The following is a 20,197-nucleotide window of genomic DNA, read 5'->3' as shown; positions in this document are numbered from 1 at the left end:
CACCATAATTATTAGCTTACACCTATTACAGGGTAATACATCCAACACCTGCCCCTTCTGCCCAGCAACAGTCAGTCTACATCATCTACTGGTATCTTGCCCAGAACTTGCTTCTCAAAGGCATCACCGCTTCAGCAACACAGATCCCCTTCTACTTCTAAAAGAAGCCACTGAAGAAAACATCAAAAATATTTACAAATTTCTGAAGGATACCGACCTACTCCATCGTATCTGATTCAACATACATACATCACCAGCCAACCGAAAGCCTCTGCTGCTAGCGCTGCGTTTGCTTAGTTTACTTATAATTTTATTATCATGTAAGCTTTTAAAAATAAAAAATAAATAAAATAAAATTACAAAATTTTTGAGTTTAAGAGAGGAATGCCTAAGTAATGGAAATATCCAAAACTCAAATAAGAGAAAAATGCTTGGTTTCATCGCCTCAAGCAAGTTTCTTTCAATTTTATTATTGAAATTATTTTTTTATTTAAAAGCTTCATCACTTTTTATTTAAAACTTTCCCGATTTAATCTTACTCTTTGCTCATTTTTGGCAAAATGTCTATTAAACGATGAATTCTCTTCCTACATAAGCAGTTTCCTCTCAAAATAGCAGTTTTCCTATACAGTTAGCCTTCAAGTAAGTCCACACTAGATACATCTGTAATATCATATTTCCGCTATTGGCTCATTGAAATAACGCAAATTACAATAAAATGGTGTTTTATAAAGGGTGGTAAAGTTTCAAGGGCCGGTGTTGATTTTGAATAAAATACAATTTTTTTAGAAAATTATTATCATTTCTCTTTATTATGATAATATCGATACGGCTCAATTACGTATGGAAAAAAATATCGGCCAAATGGCGCCGCAGCCTCGGCGACACACCTCCATCCGATGGTCCAAATTTTCAATGACGCTGAGGCATAATTGAGGTTCTATGCCGTTAATGTGCCGAATTATCTCATCTTTTAGCTCTTGAATTGTTGCTGGCTTATTGACGTACACCTTTTCTTTCAAATAACCCCAAAGAAAGAAGTCCAACGGTGTCAAATCACATGATCTTGGCGGCCAATTGACATCGCCGCGACGTGAGATTATTCGGCAATGAAATTTTTCGCGCAAAAAAGCCATTGTTTCGTTAGCTGTGTGACAAGTGGCACCGTCCTGTTGAAACCACATATCGTCCACATCCATATCTTCCAATTCGGGCCATAAAAAGTGCGTTATCATCTCACGATACCGAACACTATTCACAGTAACTGCCTGACCGGCCTCATTTTGGAAAAAATACGGCCCAATGATGCCGCCGGCCCATAAACCGCACCAAACAGTCACTCTTTGTGGGTGCATTGGTTTTTCGGCAATCACTCTTGGATTACCATTCGCCCAAATGCGGCAATTTTGCTTATTGACGAATCCACTGAGGTGAAAATGTGCCTTATCACTGAAGTTGATTTTCTTTGATATGCATTTTGATATGAACGCCCGTTTTCATAATAAGCCTGAATAACTTTAACGCGTTACTCGATTGTCTATCTTTCCATGGTTCAACTTGAGTTAGTCTGAAATTGAAAAATGTTAAATGAAATGCAGAAAAAAGCTTGACGTTTAGGTGTGGTTCACATTCAACATCGGCCTTTGAAATTTAACCACCCTTTACATAACAAAGGAACGTAAAAATTATCATCTGCACTGCATATTTAAAAAAGGTTAGATTAGGTTACAACTTACTCTGCTCTAAATCTGGTAGGAAAACACGTGGCCGCCGCTTCACCGCTTCGACTTAACAGTATGAAGCTATGGACGACCCGGCGGTTCGGTCACACTTCTATACTACATACTATGAGTAGTTATAACCAAGAAATGAATTACTCTTTCCCGAAACCCACCTTCGAGAGGCTCTTCAATTCTAACATCCCGTCAAGAAGAGAGTGGTAAAGTCAAAGACCATGAAGAAGAGGGAAAATAAATTTTTACACGGATGGATCCAAGCTAGAAAATAAAGTAGGCTGTGGAGTTTTTTCTAAGGAATTGGGATTAGAATTATCTGTCCGACTTCCGGGCTACTGGAGCGCCTACCAGGCAGAAGTCCTAGCCATAACTGTTCTAGAGGTAACTGTGTACCTTAACACACAAGCCCTAACAATAACTACGATAAATATCTTCTCGGACAGCCAGGCGGCCTTCAAATCAATGGAGGCAGTTATAATAAGATCAAAGGCTGCTCAGGAATGCCTGGCAGCTTTAAATGATATTAGCACTGCCTTCAAGTTCAGCCTTATATGGGTTTCGTGACATAGAGATATTAAAGGAAATTGCAAGCGTACTAATCTTTCACTTCATGAAAACAGAGGCAACATTGGAACTCGTATGGCAACTTGCCTAGGATAAAAAATAATATTCTCCCGGAGGTCAATAGATCATGGACAGAAGAAAATACATGTGTTACAGCCAGGTTAATTTGGCTGCAAATAGATAAGAGAAGATCTCGTCTCAAGAGAGAACATCTCGAAGGTCGTTGCTTGTGTCACTGGTCAAGGCCGTTAGGTAGGCACTCTTCTAGACTAGGAATATTTTCGCATGAATACTGCAGAGGTTGTAAAGACGAGGAAGAGAAAGAATCATTAGAACACTTTCTTTGTAATCGTCCAGATTTAGCTAGGAATAGAGCAAGGTTGTTGGGAAAATACCATTTTTTATCTTTTTTTAACTTTTTTTAATCTTTTACCGAACTATCCCAAGTTGGGATAAAACCTATCCTACGTTTCGTAAGAGAGTTGAACTGGTTCCTTTAAAGCTAACAATAAGGGTACCATTGTGTAACATGGTAACACCCACAACGGACCTACATGGTCTAAGTGAGTTTGGCTACTTAAGGGGGGAAGCTGGTCTAGAATTTTGAAAAAATCGAAAAATTTTTTTTTGTCTTAAAAGGTGCTTTAGGGTCTTAGAAATAATATACCAAATGAGGGATGCCAGCAAAAATGTCTAAATGCCCAAATTTTTCATTCGACGGCAGTGCCTCGCAGGTATGCCCCGAATGCTACTTACAACTTTAAACGCGTTTTTCTCGAAATCACTTTTTTTAAACTGGCCGAAGACATAACTCGAACAAATCTTTACCGATTCTTACGAAATTTTGACAATACATTCGAAATACCTTTCTCCGGAGACGTACGTAGGATTTTTTATTTATATTACATAGTTTTTTTTTTAATCAACAATTTTATGTCGTTCTTTATAGTGAAAATTGTAACTTTTTGTTCAAACGTGCACCATTTCGCGAAAAAACAAAATATCGAAAAAATCGTACGTACGTCTCTTTCTGTTGTTATATAGAAACTAAAAAAATTTTATTTTTTGATCCAGGACAAAAATTAAGGAATTTACGTCTTCGGCAATGGACCCACTAGAAAAAAAGGCGCCTTAGGAGAACTGCTGGACAGCGGTCATTTTGAAATTAATTCAGACGAAAAATTTTGTATTTGTACCATGAAAGCTATATTATTAAACCTATTTCACAGATTTTCGATTGATTCCTTTGTTGAGTCAAAATAAATTCATAAAATATGCCCATTTTTTGCGCTCTAGACCAGGGGGGAACCCTTAAGCCGACTGCCACAAAAGCCTAACCTAACCTACAAAAGGTTAAAAAGGAACTAAACTATATCAACTTAAACAAAATGTTATAAAAATTCATATCACAAAAATAAATATAGAATGAAATAAAGGGTATTTCAAAAGTGACGCCTAGATGTCAGTAGTTAATAATTCTTAGAAGATACCCTTTGTATGTCATCTTTGACATTTGTCAAGTGGACAGATGTACAACTTTACACGATAGAGCAACGCGAACGGTTGTTCGGAAGCTACCCAGAGGATACGTTGTGAGCTGCTTGATCCATATGCAGAAGAATCGTCCTGGCCACTTCCAAGTGAATGGCGGCCAGTAACTTTCCCCACTTGCGTGGACTTCTACACATGGAACCATCCTCCAGACTAGCAACCACGGACTACTATTTGTTCCCCAATTTGAATAAATGATTGGCGGCGAAAAGATTTTATTCAAGCGACAGGTCATTGCAGAAACGAATGGCTATTTGTCAGACAGAGTTGCTCGACAGAGTTGGACAAATTCTATTATTCGGAAAGGATCAACAAACTAGAACAGCATTGGACGAAGTGCATAAATCTAAAAGGAGACTAAGTCGAAAAATAAAAAAGGTTTACCCCAAACAATTCCTTCCCACGACAGTCGGTTCTACGTTACCCGAGCGATCCGGATTTATATCCGACCAAGGACTGTCACTCCAGCAGCATTCCCCGTACATGTATGGGGAATGTTTATGATGCTACAACAACAACAACCTCAAGCAATTAAGGTTTTTATTTTTGTTCGTACTTTTCGAACGACCTTCATATATACCCTCTATTCTTATCTATTACATGTTATCATCACATTACGCTTTTGCTATTATCAACGCCATTTTCGAGCCATTTGAGACTCGCACAATACGAGTATAGTACCAAAATCCAATGGGCTTTAAAACCAATGAGGCAAAACTTTTGATTGCAGTTAGCAAAAAAATTGTTTGCCTTAATATCAAATAACCACTACCATTCAAATAATTTATATAAACTTAAACAATAAACTTTTTATTTTAGCTGCACAGTATTTGCCATGTAATAGAATATAAACTTTTATCATGCAGAATTTATGGTGAATCTTATTACAACATAAACAATGCAAGTGGAAATGATCAAAAAACAAAAACAAAGGTGTAATTTAAGATAAGATAAATATAAATAAATAAATTCCTGAATAATCTCACAGTCAAGACTTTTATTTGGAAATGGCAAGTACTAAGTGAGTCATTTCCAACAGGAATTTCAAGAGTAGTCAAAAGAAATACTATAATTTGAAATAATTTTATTTACAGCCAAAAATTTTTTTGCTGTTTAGTTACCAAAAATGTTTTAAAGTGTGCTTATACATAGAAGAAGTTTCGGAATTTGGAACTATTAACAACACATAACTGAATTAAATTTGTGAATTCACCTTTGCACCCACACCACAGCTAAAAATTATCAGCTTTCTTGTTCTTAAACTTAAATGTATAGCTATTTGCATATGTCTTCGTACAATATATGTTTGTACTTTAGCTGCTGCAAGGACGAGACCCAAACATAGTCATAGCTTTGTAAAAATTTCATGTTTATGTTATTTAAATCTGAAGTAATTTCAGTTGTCTTTCTTTGCCTCCGCTATAGTTGCTGTTTCAGCACCATCGGAAGCGCCATTCGCAACAGCTGACTTTTCATTTCCGCCATCGGCTAGAGTTTTGTTTTTAGATCCAGTATATGGACAGCTGCCTCCTTTGCACTCAAATGGAAATTCCGGAACATTCTTTATCACATTGCCCTGAGCATCCTTTTTCTCCCAAGGATTCCAGTAGCGTTGTATAATTGGTAGTACTATAGGCTGGAAAAACTTGTGCCAAATGTAGAGTAACACGGGAATGATGAAGCAGGGCACACACACCATTTCGGCTAATTGTAGTTATTTTACGGAAAAGGAATGCAATTGGTTTCCGGTAATTTGTATAGTCTGCTTGACCGAAACAGTCAAAAACTACGCAAGACGGTTTTTAGAATATTTGTACTCCAAAAAGTATTAAAGACGTAAATTTTAATTGAAGTAATCAAAACAAATTAAAAAATGACAGCTTGTTTTTTTACCTTTGCTTTGTTCGATTTTCCCGATAGATGGCGCTGAGTGCATTGTGGTTGACAGCTGTACCGCATGACTGCACTAAGGTGCGAAAAGTTGTAATTGTATGCTTCTGGCAATTTTCAACAGCTGCTTTGGTGGAAAAAAAAGAAGCGAGTTAAGTTATTGAAATATTTGCATCTGAAATCTACACATTTGTTAGAAGTCTTCGCGATAATATTAGAACAAAATATCGTTACAACTGTCTTGGACTTTTTCTCCTAACCCCTTTGGTTGTCTCTTTATTTATGCATACACATACGTTCTGCGGCAATATTCTTTATGATGCTTGCCGTACATTTTTTGCCTAGTAATTTTTATTTGCCCCATAGTTATCAACTATTTACGTCCAGAGTACTCTTCTACCAACTGGCACAGACCCTCCACAGTTTTTAGTAAGCAGTTTTTAGACTGCTTTTTTGAACATCTTCCATTTAGCATTTGTGTTATACGGGAGCATCGGACAGTGTTCTAGCAGATACCAAACACCTCCATATATCATTATTTTGTTTGGTAAATACACAAGAAATAAATATTACTATACTTACCAAACTTCAGGTCGCGACAAACGATTTGAATTGTCCCTCAGTTGTCTCAAAGTTGACCGATGTTCTACATTGAAAGAGTGTTTTTTTCTTACTAATTACTCTTTCAGTAGTATCCTAGGCAGACGGTGATGCTAATCGAGATTAACTACTTCATTGGGAATATTCACAGGAATTCAGTGCAACTAATGCGGATTGGCCATTCGACTTAGTTCTCATAATTTAAGTAGAATGGGCAACATTTGCGAAAAATTACAGTAATAATAAATAAATAATAATGTTAAGTATGAAACTTTTGAAAAGGAAAACAAGACACACTGGATGCAATGTTAGTTTGCACTAACTCGTTCGAAATTATATTAATTGTTTTGATATTTCGGATCAGTGTGATAAATTGCAATTTAAGATTTTTGACGTGATAACGTCTTATAATTCGATGTAGCCGGCTGGACGCACCAAAAAATGCGGCGTTACCTTGCTTGAACTGCAAGCGAGAGCGCGGAAAGAACGACAAAGAGGCACAATCGGCCCCCGCGTTCGGCAACGTTCGACATCTGGCGCTCTCCTAGTTGAGTGAGCATACATAAATATGTATGTATGTATATGCGCATATGTATATAAATTCACATATTTGTATTTGCATATGCCTTCTTCCTGTGTGCATGGTAATGAACCAATTCTCTGTTGAGAATAGGACCGACTTTACAGACAACTTCTTTTATTTTAATAAATAATTATTTCTTAGCATCAGGGCAGCTAATACCCGTATCTGTAATAGATCATTATTTTTACGCGTGTAAAGAAAAATGTCAAAGTAAAAACTAAATAAAATGGATGCAGGCAAAGAAAACAGGTTTGTAGACATAATTCTAATAGAATTGTAATATTATTAATTATGCATTCATATTACAGAAAACACGTTTATCCATAAACGCTTTGTCCTCTTATTATAAAATGTATTATCGAATTTCGCATGAGTATTGCTGCCATATTTTTTTGAAACCTCAGTAGACCTCGTTTACGGATTTCCTACAAATGTCTGTTACTGGCATCAAATTATGCAATTAAATTAACTATTGCTTCTCCTTGTAATTTCTTCATATCGCGAATAATAATTAAACAAATCAAAATATTCCACCACAGCAGTTTCTATGAAGAAAAACCTTTCAAAACGGTCTGATTGTCAATTTTGCAAGAAATCCATATGTAAACGGGTAGACTGATTTTGCGGATTTCTTCGTAATTAATGCATATGTGATCGTACTTTTATTACTCAACTTGAACACTAATGGCATGCATTCTTGACTATTTCAAAACGATATTTTGCTAAATATTCCTAATAATTTTAATATTTCAATAACAAAAAAGAAAAATAACACTAAACGCGCGATGAAAGTCAAAGTTGGTAAATAATTTCTGGAATATTAATATTGCGATCAAAACGCGTCGATTGGTACCCATATAGACTATTTTTGGTCAATTTTGGAACCCCTTAAAAAACGAAGCAAAGTTTATTTCGGATGAGTGGAAACATTTCCGGCGACTTTTTTCCAGTTGAAACTCACGCAAGGTTTAATATATATTTAAGTAATTTCAAGTAATGCAAACATTTTTAAAAATTACTTAATCAGTTTATATTAGCGCACTGCAACTCTGCTTACTCGTTACATTGAATCGTTGAAAGTTTTCTGCCAACAGCTGTCACTCGTTTTGTGCATTTGAACCCGTTTGGATATTATTGCGCTTGGTTGTCGCTTCGAGGCGATATTTGCAATTTGTTTTTTTTGTGAAATAGTTGGCGTTGAATGAGTAATGTTTTCAAAATTGTTTTTATATGTCATATGTTTTAATTAAAAAAAAAAAAACCAAAAAGTCTAGAGCATTGCAGGACGGTCTTTTCGGGACAAAAACAATTGTAAAACGCGAGTGCAGTGAAGTGTTATGGTGTTTTTGGCAGAGCAAGTACCAAAGGAAAAGGTTCAAATTGAAAAAAATACCCATAAATTTAAAAGCAAAAATTATAAATCACGCAATTTATTCAGAAGGAGCAACATATTAATCGAGAAATATTAATAGAATATAAAAGTTTTTAAGTGGCACAGGAGAACAGGCAATTTTGTTTTCAACCTCAGTACAAAACGGCGAGAGTAGATAATTGGATTAAGCGGTATAATAGGGAGCTGAACAATGTGGAGCCCAACGCACATACAAGTCACTGGTGAGTAAATTCGTCATTAAACTGGGAAATATACAATTTTTGTTTTAATCTGTTCTCATTACAAAGTTTTACCAAATCACTGCTCCCACTGAAGGTTATAGTCCGTTTTCATAAAAATTGGCTAATTACATATGCACATATGTGTATGATTTTAGAGCATTTACTAGCTCCGAAACTTGACCAAGTGGTGATTGACGCCCCATGTTTCGAAAAATAGCAGTCACCAATCCACGATTCCGTTCTTGCAAAGTTCTTATGAAAAAATTCCTATGAAAATTATGCATATTTTCATACCTTCAATAAAAAGAAATCTTGGTTTTTCACAAACGACAACAGCTCCCATTGTTAAAGCTACTGTTCGTTGCTGTGTGGCAGCGCGTTATTGACATAGCTAACTGCGTCAGTGGTCGACTCACTATCGTCGTTGTCAAGTAAGCCATTGGCTGACGGAATTGTGAGCAACCACTTTCTTTATGCATAAATATGTATGTATATACTTTGTACATAACATCACCTTACCAACACACAGCGTCGCTAGCGGAGAACAGGTTTTCAGAAAGCCATCAGTACTCAGTCACAGAAGCAACGGGCACGAAAATAAGTTTCAAATTTTAATAAAAACAAACCTCGCCGCACAAGGTAAATCAGACTTAATAAAAAAATCGTGAATTGCACCAAATGTAAACGCGCTCTGCAAATCGTATTAAAAGCACATAGCAAAATGAAAAACAACAGTGTTGACCGAGTACGAACACAGCGCTATGGTTATTATGTTGGAATTTGCTTGTACTAGTGCTTATGTTTGTGCGGCATTACTGTTGGTATGTCATTAAGTTTCTTACATATAGTATTAATATGTAACACGGCGATGCTAAACTAAAACTTAAACTTGGCTTAAAAGCTGACAACTCGTAGTGACCGGTACGTTTAGTGCTCAACTTTGGACGCCCGGTAAATTTCTGTTTTAATTTCACTTTTTATATACTCTTTTTTTTTGATAAATTTTTTCAATGTGCAAAATAAAACGCAAATAAAAAAATAAAAAATGTATTTTCGATTTCGTGCACAAGTATGCTCGTTTGTGTATAAATATGCATATAAGTAGATTAATTAAGCACGTTTTTTCTGAGATTGAGGCATTTCAGATTGAACTCGCAAAGTTGAGCGAGGCACTTCAGAGTGGTTCATGTGCCACTTTCTACATTGTGCCATTGTTCTCGACAAATGTGTTGTGCTTACATGAATTTATGGCAGCAGCCACACATATGCATACATGCATGTGCTTATGTACATACATACATATTTACAATCAAATTGCTTTGTTTTGCCCCAATGCACCTCAATGCTGGTGCCGAGCAGTACCAGCTGCCTGCGCCATCGGCATTAAAACATTACTATTTGCCAAAGCGCTCATCACTCGCCACCTGTACATACAAATATGATGTATATTTGTACCCATACGATTACTAATGTCACGTGACGGTAGTTGCTTTGGTTCTCTGGCGTTCAGCAGATTTCACTTTATTTTTACATGCAACTGCCGACTTTGACTGAATTTGGCTCAACATTTGTTTTTACGTGCTGAATTCCAATGAACTTAAAACGAAAATTCATTGAATAAGAAACAAAGAAAAAACCGTTAAAACAATTTTTAGCAACAAATCCAAAAATAGTTCACATACTGCAATCGTATTGGAGCGTAAATTCTTAACCAAGAGATGTGGTGTCAGCACGAAATTTGCTAGCTATGGCTGAAATTGAAATAATTTGCAATTTCATTTTACTCTGAAACCTAAAATATGTTGTAGTAAGGATAATTTCAAATTCATAACAAATATCCATACATATGAATTGAAATTAGAAGGATTGCTAGTAACAGATGTAATGTGTTGTCTGAAATATACAATAGTTGTAAAAATATGTGACTAGAATGACCTTGTACATGTGTATATTCACCATAGTCGGTTCTGCGTTACCGGAACGACCCCCGGGCAACTTTTGTTGGTTTTATAATTACATATATGTGATTTATTCAAAACCAGCATAATTTAATGTGATTATTCTTTACTCGACGAGGTCGCTGTTAAAATGAATTATACTATTGTAATTTCACTGATTTCTTATATTGATTATATTGAAAAATGTTGCGATGTCTTCTACAATAGCTGAATATCATCTTTGAAGTGGCCTAATGAGAATTTTGCCGATCTTCTGATGGAATTTTCTTCCTTTTGTTTTTAACTTTTTAGTTATCTTTCGTATTTTCTGCGTGCTGATTAAGCTAACAGCATTCATCTGCTTGATATGAGTCATTCAAAATTAAATCGATATTCTACACGCAACTATGAGCTTATTACTCACTAAAGATTCCTCTACTTATTTACGCTCGTTATGGCAATACAATAGCGCGTCTACTCGACAAAATAAAATTCCCATGAGATAAGATAAGCATTTCATGCTTTAAAACGTGTGCATTACAACAAAACATTATCTGTTTATATGTATTCCTATGCCCATAGCATTGTTTATGAAGCTTAAGGACATACTTATATATACATAGATTCTACTGTTGTTGTAATTGAGTGGTTGTTGTATAAGTTTACTAGCCCTGCTAAGCATGGTGAAGTCATCGGTCGTCATTGTCAATCTCCTCTAACGATAGGCTGTTTCGATGGTGTGGTTCCAGAGGAAAAGGCGTGTTAAATGAGTTAGTGGCTTATGTGGGCACGTGAATAGGTGGTTAGTGTCGTGCGGGGTGCCTTCACATGCCGGCCATATTTTGAGTATGTCGGGGTTTGATTCTGGATAGGTAGGTGTTTAACCTGCTACAGTATCATCCTCATGGCAGCCAGTTTCACATACCGAATCACTCGGGGGGTTTTGCGACTATAAGTTTTTAAGCTAGTAAAAACTGTGTGCAAGCCATCGGCATGACTAATGCAAACGCAGATTAAAAAGGAGGCAACATTTTACTGATTGTGCTTTTGTAGGTAAATAACATACATATCTACATATGTACTCGTATACTATCAACACTAAAAGTACATATTTAGTTGATGCAAACTATTTTCTTATAATGCACTGTGAGGTGAACTTTTGTTCAAGTCTTGAGGCCTTTATTATTCATAATTTTATTTTTTTGGCAAAGTGACATAAGTGAAGATTTGGCAAACCTCACATTGCGAAATATCAAACTTCCATTTACATATAAAAGTGCACTCAAGGTGTCTATATATTTCAATGACATTTCTAATGTAAAGTGGAGCACTTAGGGTCAGTCATATAAAAAGTTGATTTCAGTTTTAGGGTGAGCAAAAATCAAATCAGAGTAAAATTGTACGTAAAATAATTAATTGCGAGATATTCAATTATTTAGTAATGCGTTCATGTAAGCGCAAGCTGTTTTTTTTCTTTAAGGAAAGATGTGTTTGTTGGTTAAATTGTGTGTATTAGTTTTATTGATTTAACATTTTTATTAATACATTTACGAAATTATTACGAAAATAATTTTTTTGCGAGACATTTTTTAAAGCTCACTTCGCTTATTGTTTGCGAAAAATATATCCAATTAAATGTTTTGGTTTTTTTAAGATTCTGCCTGGACTCTTCGTTTCTCAAGCATTGCCAATGATTTGGCCAGAATTTATTAGATGTTTTAGTTAATTTTAGCTAAAGTTGTTGTACAGTGGCTCCGAGGCCATTTACGCCACGTTATTGGCGCCAGTTTGCATAAATTTGACTCGCTAACCCTTTCTAGAGTTTATAGGTCTCTCCAGACGCATCAGTCAAGCCATTATTCTATTGAAGAATTATTTCCATTTCACGGTGGTTCTCTTAAAAACTCTTTAATTTTTTTTTTCAAAAAAATCGATATATGCCGTTGTTGTACTGTTGCCGTTTTGACATTCGTGCAACGTTTAGCCGATCCTGTGTTGTGTTTTTTTGTTTAAACGGGACTTATTATTTAATTTGGTCCATCTTATGCTTTAACTTCTATGCATCTTGGCAATCTATCTCGGTGTAACCAACGAATTGAGTTTCTCAAAAACGAATTTTCGACTTTTCATGACAATAATACAGGGACACCTTACGTTAGTCATATAAGTGCCAGAGAACCACCCTGGTAAGGTACCTATCGATTTCGTAGTATATATCAACTCAATGGAGCAGTTTTCTGGTTTCGTCAAATGCCAGGTTATTTAGTTTGGGGCAATATTGAATAAATGTATTCTTTCTTTCCGGCACATCAGACATAAGTTTGCCCCTGTCTCCGAGAAAACTATTTGACTTGACTTTATATATCCAATTGCAGCAACTCCATTTGACTATTTATTTATTTTTTATTAATTTTTTTTATAATAACCATATGACTCAAAGATTAAAATTTTGTAAAAATAAAAAAAAATCAACAAATTTTCATCAAACTTTCAAACTTTTTTTTATCAGAATTTTCAGAGTTCTTCAATCACAAACATATAACTCAAACTTCAAAAGATTTAAAAGCATTTCATCACAATTTCAATATAACTCAATAACAACGATATAACTCGAAGTTTTAAATTTTGTAAAAAATTTGAAGAAGTTTAGTCAAAATTTAAAACTTTTTAATTAGAAATTCTGCAATAACAACCATATAAATTAAATTTTCAAATTTTGTAAAGTATTAAAAAAAATAGTCAAAATTTCAACGTTTTTAATTAGAAATTTTAGAATTCTGCAATAACCACTATATAACTCAAACTTTCTTTACTCACTTACTTTCAACTCACCATTAGAATGAACTAAGATTTATTACCTTAATATATATATATAATTGGCGCGTACACGCTTTTTGGGTGTTTGACCGAGCTCCTTCTCGTATTTGTGGCGTGCGTCTTGATGTTGTTCCACAAATGGAAGGACCTACAGTTTCAAGCCGACTCCGAACGAACAGAAATACCTACACTCAATACTAATATAAAAAAATTAATCCCGCCACCATCAGTGCAACAGAAATTGCTTTTGTCTTCTCATTTGAAGTTTTAAATTCATGTCAATATTTAAACAACTACTTTATTCTGTCTAAAAATATAATGTGTCCGTAATTTTTTTTTCAAACACTGAAGCTTATTATTCTGAGCTTTGTACGAAGCTGGGGGATGCAGCAGTTGTTTGGTAAATATTTTTCGTACGAAATATACTTATACATGAACAAAAGCAAAAAATTATGTATTAATATGCTTATTCTTATACACACGCATATTGAACAATGCATACTTTATCAGTAAAATTTGTTTTTGTTTCAGCTTCAACTCAGTAGCTTGCTATTTATCAAGTTTAAGTCTAGTAATTCAAGTTCATTATTATTCCATTGTATTATATTTGCCATTTAAGTTCGTACATACATGCGCATATGTATGTGTGTGCATGTGTATCTTTGTTTATTAATATTTCTCTACCAGTTATGACTACAGAACAGCTGTCCGAAAGTAGCAAACACAAGTGAAAAACAGCTCTGCGAAAACTCAATGAATCATTTAATTTTTTTATTTTTTCTTTATTTTTTAATTCTTTATTTATTTTGTAATTTTTTCTTTATTTATTTTTTTTTCTTTAATTTTCTATTTAAGTTAAATTATTGTATTAAAAAACTACATACTGCGAATCACTGTTTTTTTCTTTCCTGTAAAAAGTATAGTTACATATGCGTCCAGAAATCAAAAATTATCACTCGTATGGCGTTGCTCTACGCAATATCATTTTTTTGATAGAGAACTATACTGATAAATATTTCTGCAAGACTTGTTATGGATGTTATTAATTTTTCAGAACAATGTTACAGTTAACTGTAATTTTTACCGATCTACATACCGCTTTCGCAAACACACGCGAAATAAAGTTATCTCCAGCTTATCAGGGCACCAAAATTGATGAGATTTTATTTATTTTTTCAATTAAAAATGCATGCTAAGTAATAAATAGAAATGAGTTCCACATAAACACTTTCCATGATCTTTTCACGAATTTTTGTTGAAACGTCAATAATTGATTTTCAAGGTGTTTGCTGGCGTAAGCCAGTGATTTAACATGGAAATGAGAACAGTTGCGTTGAATAACTGGATCTGCTAGAGCATACATAGCTTGATCTTAAACGACAGTAACCGATAGTTACCAAACACCAGTCATTGTAGACGAAGAGCCTCAGTTGCCTCTGGAGATACTCACTGGATATTTTAGCAGATTAACTTTCTACACCATCTAACAACTATCTATCGAAACAAGTTGGTCTATCGGCACACCAATAGACGACCAAGACAAAACAGATAGACAGCTACTGGATCGGACAGTGTACAGACAGGCTATAAACGACATTCATCGGGAGACCCTTACCACCTTCTTAAGCTCCCGACCCCCGAATGCCGTTATCGGAGTCCAACCACCACCAATCGCAGACGAAGAGCTCCAACTTCCCCGAGAGTCGCGCGTAACCTCAGCACAATTACGTTCTGGATACTGTAGTAGGTAAAATTCCTACTTATCCAGAATCGACCCCGACATACTAAGCATATGCCCGGCATGTGAAGACACCCCGCACGACACTAACCACCTTTTCACATGCCCATCAAACCCACTCATCTAAAACCCCTCTCCCTCTGGGCCCAACCTGTCGCAACAGCTAGTTTCCTGGGCCTACCGTTAGATGAGCTAGACGAAGACGACCGGTGATTACACTACACTGACAGGGCAAAGTTACTGTTACAACAACAACGACAAGTTTGTTAATCTAACGGGTTTTAATAGAGCTTAGTATGTTGCTCCAACAACTAAAATAATTAGATGATTAACTTCCGATAACTGTGAAACCTCTACTACGTTCGTTTGACTAGTATCTAAGGTATTGGAGCTTTCTGCATGAAATCTCACTGACTATTAGATTTTCGATAATTTCGAGACCTTTTTGTTTGATGTTTCATGCCCGAGGTTTCGAACGCGGACACTACCAAATGTTGGTTATGCACCAACCCATTCGGTTACGGCTACGGCAATTATATATTTTTTGAACGAATAAGAGTAGCGATAATATTGTCAGCCTTGAAATCCCATCTCTGTTGCCACAAAGTGCTAGTGAAGTGGTATCTCCCCCTAACTAGGAACCACACTCACCCTTAAATCATATACAAAATAACTTGGAGTTATTATAGGCAGTAAGCTGACTTGCGGCGGCCGCCGTAGCCGAATGGGTCGGTGCGTGACTATCATACGGAATTCACAGAGAGAACGTAGGTTCAAATCTCGGTGAAACACCAAAAAATTAAGAAAAACATTTTTCTAATAGCAGTCGCCCCTCGGCAGGCAATTGCAAACCTCCGAGTGTATTTCTGCCATGAAAAAGCTTCTCATAAAAATATCTGCCGTTCGGAGTCGGCTTGAAACTGTAGGTCCCTCCATTTGTGGAACAACATCAAGACGCACACCACAAATAGGACGAGGAGCTCGGTCAAACACCCAAAAAGGGTGTACGCGCCAATTATATATACAAGCTGACTTGCAGGTTGAATGTAGTGGGATGAATTACTGCAACATTCTCCTAGTCGAAAACTAAGCTGCTGCAACAAAATCACGTCGTTTGTAGCCGAACTATGCATTTTAACTGTCATGCAACAAAGAAGATAATAGTTAGCTATGCAGCGATTAAGGCAGTAACTGCCCCTCATTGATGATGGATATTGCGGGTCAGAAGATCAGCGAAGCAGTGCATCACGAGAAAGATGTGAAGTCTATGCGTTGAAACAAACTAGAGTCTCGCAGTCTGTTCTATTTGAAATAAGTACCAATCAGCCAAGTTAAAGTAAAGTTCTTTCGCGACGATCAGGACACACTTTAAAAGTACAGGTTGGCTGAAAAGTGAATTTTTAAATGAAATTAGTTGTTTTTATTCAATATAACCTCCTCCAACTTGAATAAGCTCATTTCAATGTTCCGCCAAAAATTTTTTACCATCCCTGTAATGATTTTCTGATAGATCTTCAAAAAACGTTGTTCCCCATCCTTTTGTTGAATTGGTAGCGAATGCGACTCTTGCTTTCTGAACAGCTTTTTTTAAAGTAATTCTTCATGTGAAATATGGTGGAGTACTCATTCTGTTGGGATGCCAATGCTATAAGCACATTGTTCAAACATCAAATCAAGTCAGTAATTTATTGAGATACGATTATTATTATTTCTTAACTGTAAAAAACAAGACTGATACATAAAAAGTGTTGCAACAAGAGTTAAAACTTTGGTATATGGATCGAAATGGTTCCTAAAGTACCTTGATATTGATGCTCGGGATTCTGCCAGAAAAAATGGGCTAGAAATCGATTATGTGAGCGGCTTAACTACGTATAAGTAAATAGCATACTATTCCTAGAATTTTTCTACTACCAGCAAGGCTGGGAAGATTGATGAGCTTTAGAATACTATTGTATGGGTGAAGATCATATATCGATTCCAATCGGAAGTCTCTTAAGGCAAAAAGTTAAAACTGTTTTTGAATGAATTCTTTGGAATGTCAGCAAAATAAATATCAATGAATAATTAAAACGTTTCATTTTATCCGTTCGTTTATTTGAACAATTCGGGCTTCTTTTTAAATTACAATATAATTATTGAATTTGCGATTACTGCCTTACATATGTATACATTAGGGCGGGTCGATTTAAAAATTTCTGTGAAAATCGTATTCTAGGGATCAAAATAAGAAACTTTGCCGAAGGAACCATACCTCTAAAACGAATTCTGATGTCCCCCAATTTGGGTCGAACGAAAAATCCCACTTTGACCCATTTAGAGTGCTCCAATCGAGTCCAAATGTATGACCGACCCCCACTAACTTTGGACGGCCGATCCACCCATGCCAGTGGCGCACCCCTTGGAACTCCCCTGGGGGGTTCCCCATAAAATCATTTCAAAATATCACCATTTTTGGCCTTTACATGAGAAAAGAAACTAAAAAGTTCGACCCAAATTGGGGGACATCAGAATTCGTTTTAGAGGTATGGTTCCTTCGGCAAAGTTTCTTATTTTGATCCCTAGAATACGATTTTCACAAAGCAATGGGCGATTTTTTTGCCTCCCCACAAATCGACCCGGCCTAGTATACATAAACTAAAATATTAATTATCATCCTACACAAATGCTTTAAAAGTGCACCTAAGTTTCCAAAATTGAGATAAACACAATTAACTGTAAAATTAAGATTCAGAAAAAAATTGGCCCTAAAATAATAGGCCCATTAAATATTTATCATTAGCAGCTTTTACACGTTCACCGTTGAACTAAGCGCACACGTTTCAAGTTGAATGTGCGCGTTTTGCCGTTGCATGCCACAGACAGTTTGCTTCTTCTCTTCTTTTTTAACACCTTTCTTTACTTTACCTCAATTCGTGCACACCGTTATTGGTAGCTGATGTATTTTGTTGACCTATTTTTTTTGTTTTTTTTTTAACTTACAAAATAATTTTTTTTTTTTCACTAAACCACTCTTTCTTTGAACGTATTTTAGCGGTTTTATTTTGGTGAAACTCTGACATATTCGAAACGAGGAAAGTGTGTGTTTGAATTGTGAAATTTGTAGACGCATCATTGTGACGTTGGTGTTTGTTTGGTCTCTATATATAGAGACATTTATAAATATTTATTATTCTTGAGTAGTACAAATCTTTGGATGTCATTGAACTTTGAGATTTTGTTTAAATATAAAGCAATTTGAACAAATCGTTTTATATTGTTATTGTTATTGTTATTATTATGAACGTTTAATAAAAAAAAAAATAATATATTGCTATTTTACACCTATGGATTATGTTAAAAAGCTCTGTTAAAACAGAAAGGTCAGGTGGTGACCGCGAATTTCTCTGTATCGTCTCAGCCTTACCGGATTTCTTGTCATCACGCCCACATGTCAAGTTGCCCACATCAGAAAACGGCCCACGTTAGGCAAGGCAAAGATTGGCATGCCAGAACAATACCAAATTTGGTTGTGGTCACGAAAATTTGTGGCAGTGTCTCACTTAGGCATAAATTGGAATCCCTAACTGATTTGTAGAAGGGCATCCGGAGTATTACCGAAGTTCGGTTTTCGAACTTGCGCCTAATGAGGCAGATGTGCGGAGATACCTTTCGGGACTTGGGCCTAGTTTGGCTGCCTTATTAGGCGCAAATTTGGAATGCGGTCTGCCTTATTTGCGCCTAATCACCGCCTTGCCAAAATTTCTAGTCGGGAAGCCAAATCCGAAATTTGAGAGATGCCAGGACACATTTAGTAAAAAGTGCAAATTGGACGTTATGTGCATTGGAGAGATGTTACAAAATGCAACGTTGCATCAGAAAAACTTCTTTCAAAATCTGAATCGGATTGTGATCACTTTTAAGAACGACAATGTCGTTTGTTGTAATATAGAAAAATAAAATGTCCTGGCTAACAAGAATTTTCTCTGGAAATTCCTCTACCGTTAACTTAATGAACATTTCGTTCAGACTGAAAAGTGTTTGTTAACAGTGGAAAAACAGTTGTCGAACAACTGTTAGCTCATTTGCTGGTGTTTGTTTCATTTTGCTGGCTCTTGGCTTATGGGAATCGTTTATTCTTGCGAAATGAATAAATAAAAGCATGAGACTCAGCAAGAAGATAAATAACAAACAAAAATCAACACTTGCCAGTATGAAAATCTACTCAATTTATTGAGACTCGCGCGTTGAATGAATAGCATTGATGTGATTGCTTACATTCACTCTTCAGAAAAAAGTTCAATAAAACAGTAGTTTTGCTTGATTTCTTAGCAGAAGCAAACATTGATCAGATTGCAATCAGTTCGCATTTAATTTACAGTATTTGTGTTTATTAACAGAAGCGCACTTATCGTCACTTCACTCATAGCCTCAGATTTTTCGCAAAAAGACGCGGCTGATTGAATCCATATGATGTTCCCGCATACGGCTACAGTTAGACATATATGTACATACATATGTATGCACTTATAATATGTACATACATACGAGACGATCTAGTTACTGTTTACAATTATGCAATTTTTGAGCTCACTTCAGTGGGCAGAAAGTTTCCGCATAACTAAAGAAATTTTCTCACATCCATACATATTTCACTATAAATTCGAGGCGCTTGCTAGCCACTTGTGCTCTTATTCCATACTACATATCGGGTGTTTGTTTTTAGCTGCATGAGAACTATCGATATCGATAACTCTGGTTTTATAGCTAAGAATGGCAAACTGTGTTGACATTTCTTTTCAGTAAGGTTTGGCAAGTCATCAATACTCTTTTAACGCCGTTGTTCCAATTTGTAGAGTTTTACTTTGAAATCTGTTTTCGAACTTCATCGGCCCTTATTTCTTCGAAATGAGGAAAGAGCTGCCGTTACGGTGAATGGAGATATCTATCAGATTATAATAAAAACAAAGACCATATTTCTGTTATGTATTATTTTAACTTCTGAAGCTCTTAAAAAGCACTCGATACGTACATTATGGTACCAAAAAGAAAGAAAAGATGAAATTTTGTAGCTCACATCAAATTCTTAAATATTGTTCTGATTTTTGTGTTTTACCCAGAATTTGTTTACCTTTGCACGTTTTTGTGTGGGCGGTCGGCTAATGGCCTCTGTACGTTATTTTTAGCA

At 35.7% G+C, this 20,197-nt stretch overlaps 2 protein-coding genes across 4 annotated transcripts in view; one reads left to right on the top strand and one right to left on the bottom strand.

Moving 5' to 3' along the window:
• Nucleotides 1–4,915: 4,915 nt before the first annotated feature.
• On the bottom strand, nucleotides 4,916–5,722 carry LOC129236757 (UPF0729 protein GD16342). Its single transcript, XM_054870952.1, has one exon. The coding sequence runs from the start codon at nucleotides 5,548–5,550 to the stop codon at nucleotides 5,248–5,250; it is 303 nt and encodes a 100-aa protein (XP_054726927.1). The 5' UTR covers nucleotides 5,551–5,722; the 3' UTR covers nucleotides 4,916–5,247.
• A 2,318-nt stretch (nucleotides 5,723–8,040) lies between these two features.
• LOC129236755 (rab11 family-interacting protein 1) overlaps nucleotides 8,041–20,197 on the top strand; it is a 61,271-nt gene continuing 49,114 nt past the window's right edge. For all 3 annotated transcript variants that reach the window (XR_008581710.1, XR_008581709.1, XM_054870951.1), the window contains exon 1: nucleotides 8,041–8,538. Coding sequence is in view for 1 of the 3 variants with exons in the window: in XM_054870951.1 (XP_054726926.1) it covers nucleotides 8,508–8,538 (31 nt within the window). In the remaining 2 variants the exon portion in view is untranslated. The remainder of the gene's footprint in view (nucleotides 8,539–20,197) is intronic.

This window comes from Anastrepha obliqua, chromosome 2, assembly GCF_027943255.1.
Source record: "Anastrepha obliqua isolate idAnaObli1 chromosome 2, idAnaObli1_1.0, whole genome shotgun sequence".
Classification (NCBI taxonomy): Eukaryota; Metazoa; Arthropoda; class Insecta; order Diptera; family Tephritidae; genus Anastrepha; species Anastrepha obliqua.
Note: the sequence above shows the minus strand (reverse complement) of the source record. Positions and strands in the feature narration are given on the sequence as shown.

Bases quoted from the DNA above. Each gene is read 5' to 3' on its own strand.
- LOC129236757 (XM_054870952.1), bottom strand. From the start codon at position 5,550: ATGGTGTGTGTGCCCTGCTTCATCATTCCCGTGTTACTCTACATTTGG.